Below are 2,968 nucleotides of genomic sequence, written 5' to 3' on the forward strand. Positions count from 1 at the left end.
CCCCCCCCCCTGTGCCGAGCCCCCCCTGCCCGCTGCTGCCCGTGCTGCTGCTGCGGACTCAGCCCCCCCATCACCCCGCACCGGGGCCGTGTCCCAAACGTGGGAGTGCAGTGGGTGCGCATGGTCCAGGCTCGGCGGGGGGAGGGGAAGGAGGGTGCCCCTGCGCCCCGGTGCCAGGCCGCGGGGGGTCTCGGTGGCCCTGATGCGCAGCGGGCCGGGCGGGCGGACAGGTTGCGGCATGCAAGGCTGCAATTCGGTAGCAGCTGCACAACGTGTGAGACGGGAGTCTGTGCTGTCACGCAATCACGGGGAGTGACACAACACCGAATTAATAACCGTGTTTACGGGTTAATCTATTGATCAGCTAATTGATTGCTGAGCTTACGTGGGGCCGTGCTGAGCCAGCAATCAGCAGCACGGTGTCAGCAATCAGGTTGGCCCCGAGCCCAAAAACCAAAGCAGGGGATCGCACGAGGGGACAAGTTGGGGCTCATCGGGGGGTGGCACCATCCGACACACCGAGCGTTTCCCATGGCGGGCACACACAGGAGGGTACGGCCCGTGGGACCCGGACACACAGGGGCAGCCATGGCACAGGAGACGGCGAAGGCTGGGGGGGGGAAACACACAGCTCCTGGTGCCATTCCAGCCAGCCAAGCCCGAGCTGAAGGAAAAACCCCACAGAGCTGAGGGCAAGAGCTGAGTCCAGAAACAGGGAAAAGCTGAACACCAGTGCGAGTGCGATGCCCCACGGCAGGGCAGTCGGCGCACAGGACCAGAACCCTGACAGCCCAGTTACAGACTGGGGGGGTTGGTGGTGGGTGCATGGAACATAACACGCCAGTCCTTTAATTGTCAAAGCTGTTGCAAAAGCAGAAGGAGTTGGAAGGGGCTGTAAAGGTAAAACAAACAGCTCAGCTGCACATAGCAGATGAGTCCTGGAGATCATCAAAGTGTCGGAACAGGACGCCAAGAACTGCACTAATGCAACAACACGGGAAAGACTTTGTGCTTTCCTTCATGGAGTCACCCACAGAGGACCACGGCGAGGAGATGCACTCAGCAGGGCCGGTTCCCAACGGGCAGGGAAAGGTTTGCAGCAGCGAGGAGCGGGGCAAAGGCACCCACAAGCTGCGGTAGGACAGGACCTATGAAGGCTTGAGCGGGGCCAGTGCTTAACGACCAGCCATTATGCTGAAGAGGGATGTGGCACTGGGATGTGTTAGAGGCGTCTCAGCCTTCTCAAATAACCCAAGCTTAGTATTAGAGTTTTTTTTTTCCAAAAAGTTAATCCTAAAATACATGCTCACAAGCGTAGAAACCTTTCTTCTGAAAGGAACACAAGAAAGACAAGGTAATGGCAGTGTCTGCGCATGTAACAATGGCTGATTTTAACTCAGTTTTATGTTTGCTATCGGGACCAGCCGGCCGAGCCCCCGGCCAGCAGTGAACAGAGAATGGCAACCAGAACACTCCTGAGCCCATCAGAAACGCCGAGGGAGGGCGATGGGCCAGTTCCCGCGGCTCTGCTGACTACAGCCGACAGCCTTCGGTGCTTTTGTCTTCTGCCCGTGGCAGAGGCCCAGGTAACCCCTTCCACCCTATGGACATTAACAACTATTAGTTACTGTGGTCAGGACTGATCGCACACCAACAGCCCAACCCAGTGCCCGTCTGCAGCTCTGGGGATGTAGAGCCGCAGCCCCGTGGCTTTACCCAGCGCCGGGGGATCGCAGTGCGACAAGACCCAGCGGCGCCTCAGCTGCGCCCAGGACCGAGCCCTGCGGTAACAGGGCTTGAGAGGCCCACGGCCTCCAGCGCGTCGTTGCAGCTGCGGGAGCAAGAGGCTGCATCGCCTCGTGCAGTGGCCCCGGGGAGGGTTTAGCGATGGCTTTGGACGGGGCAGGAACCCGGAGCAGCCACAGCTGCGGGACAGCAACGCTGCGTATGAGCGACGCAGACGGCAGCACCAGTAGGAACCGGTGTACCTTGTGCCGGCAAAGCCGTAACCACACCTCGGCCTCGGGGCCACAGAAGCAGGAGTCCTTTGGCAGACGGCAGAACTCAGATGACCCAGAGGAGGGACAACCCGGAGCTGCATCCTCTGCCCTCTTCTGGGAAAGCGTTAAGGATGTGGGGCAGCACGTGCAAAAGCAATTGCCAAACAGAAAGCACTTTTAAGAGATTAACCTGAACGATGCCTCTGGCTGTTTATTGCACCCAGGTGCACCTGCTGGCAAGTGCAACAGGGGTTGGATGCTTTTCCCAAGGGGTTTACGCCTCCTGCGGGGCTGCAGCAGCGGCATCTCACACCGAAGCATCAGCAGAGGGATGGTACTGCCCTCCATCTCCGAAACACAGACATCTCTGATGGCAGGTGGGTGCTTTTGTGACACGTTACCAAGGAGCAGGAACAGAGGGAGATGAACCTTGCACTGACTTGAAGCAGCCGGGTGAAGGACAAGGCAGGGCACAGATGTGGCGCCTGGCCATTACTCGCCCATGGGAACCTGAGCTGGGGACCGGCCGGCATGAGAGGGTGAAACCTCTCGACATCACCCAGAGCAGATGCGAGAGACTGGAGGGCTGACAGGCCCAGAGACTGCGTTAGAGAATAAAAACCTTTAACTGGGGGCCGGGGGTGGACCGGCAATTGTACGTCACTGGTGTGACGGGTGTATGGGACAGTCTGAACCTACAGCTGTGTTATACCTGATACCGCATCTTGCGGTTGTGTCAACAGTGCTGCAACAACTGCCCTTTATCATCCTGCACATATAGTGCCAGGTACCACAGGAGCAGCGCTGCATGACCAGGAGGGTTACGTCCCCGGGCATCCTAAAAACTGCATCAGGCTCAGCCAGAAGGGACTGTAGGGACCTCAGCGGTCACACAGAGAGACCCCAGTGTCCTTGGAGGTTCCCTGACAGGGCCACAAGCCAGAGGCCCCACAGGACCTGCAACAGAG

At 58.9% G+C, this 2,968-nt stretch overlaps 1 protein-coding gene across 1 annotated transcript in view; it reads right to left on the reverse strand.

Annotated features, from left to right (window-relative positions):
* The window catches only part of UNC45A (unc-45 homolog A (C. elegans)), a 16,904-nt gene that overhangs the window by 1,230 nt on the left and 12,706 nt on the right, over positions 1-2,968 (reverse strand). Inside the window, exons 19-20 of the mRNA XM_009883046.1 lie at positions 1,989-2,045; positions 1,717-1,831 (exon numbers count right to left, since the gene is read on the reverse strand). Of these exons, the coding sequence (XP_009881348.1) occupies positions 1,717-1,831; positions 1,989-2,045 (172 nt within the window). The remainder of the gene's footprint in view (positions 1-1,716; positions 1,832-1,988; positions 2,046-2,968) is intronic.

The sequence above is a fragment of the Charadrius vociferus genome, unplaced genomic scaffold, assembly GCF_000708025.1.
Source record: "Charadrius vociferus isolate BGI_N301 unplaced genomic scaffold, ASM70802v2 scaffold1324, whole genome shotgun sequence".
Taxonomy (NCBI): Eukaryota; Metazoa; Chordata; class Aves; order Charadriiformes; family Charadriidae; genus Charadrius; species Charadrius vociferus.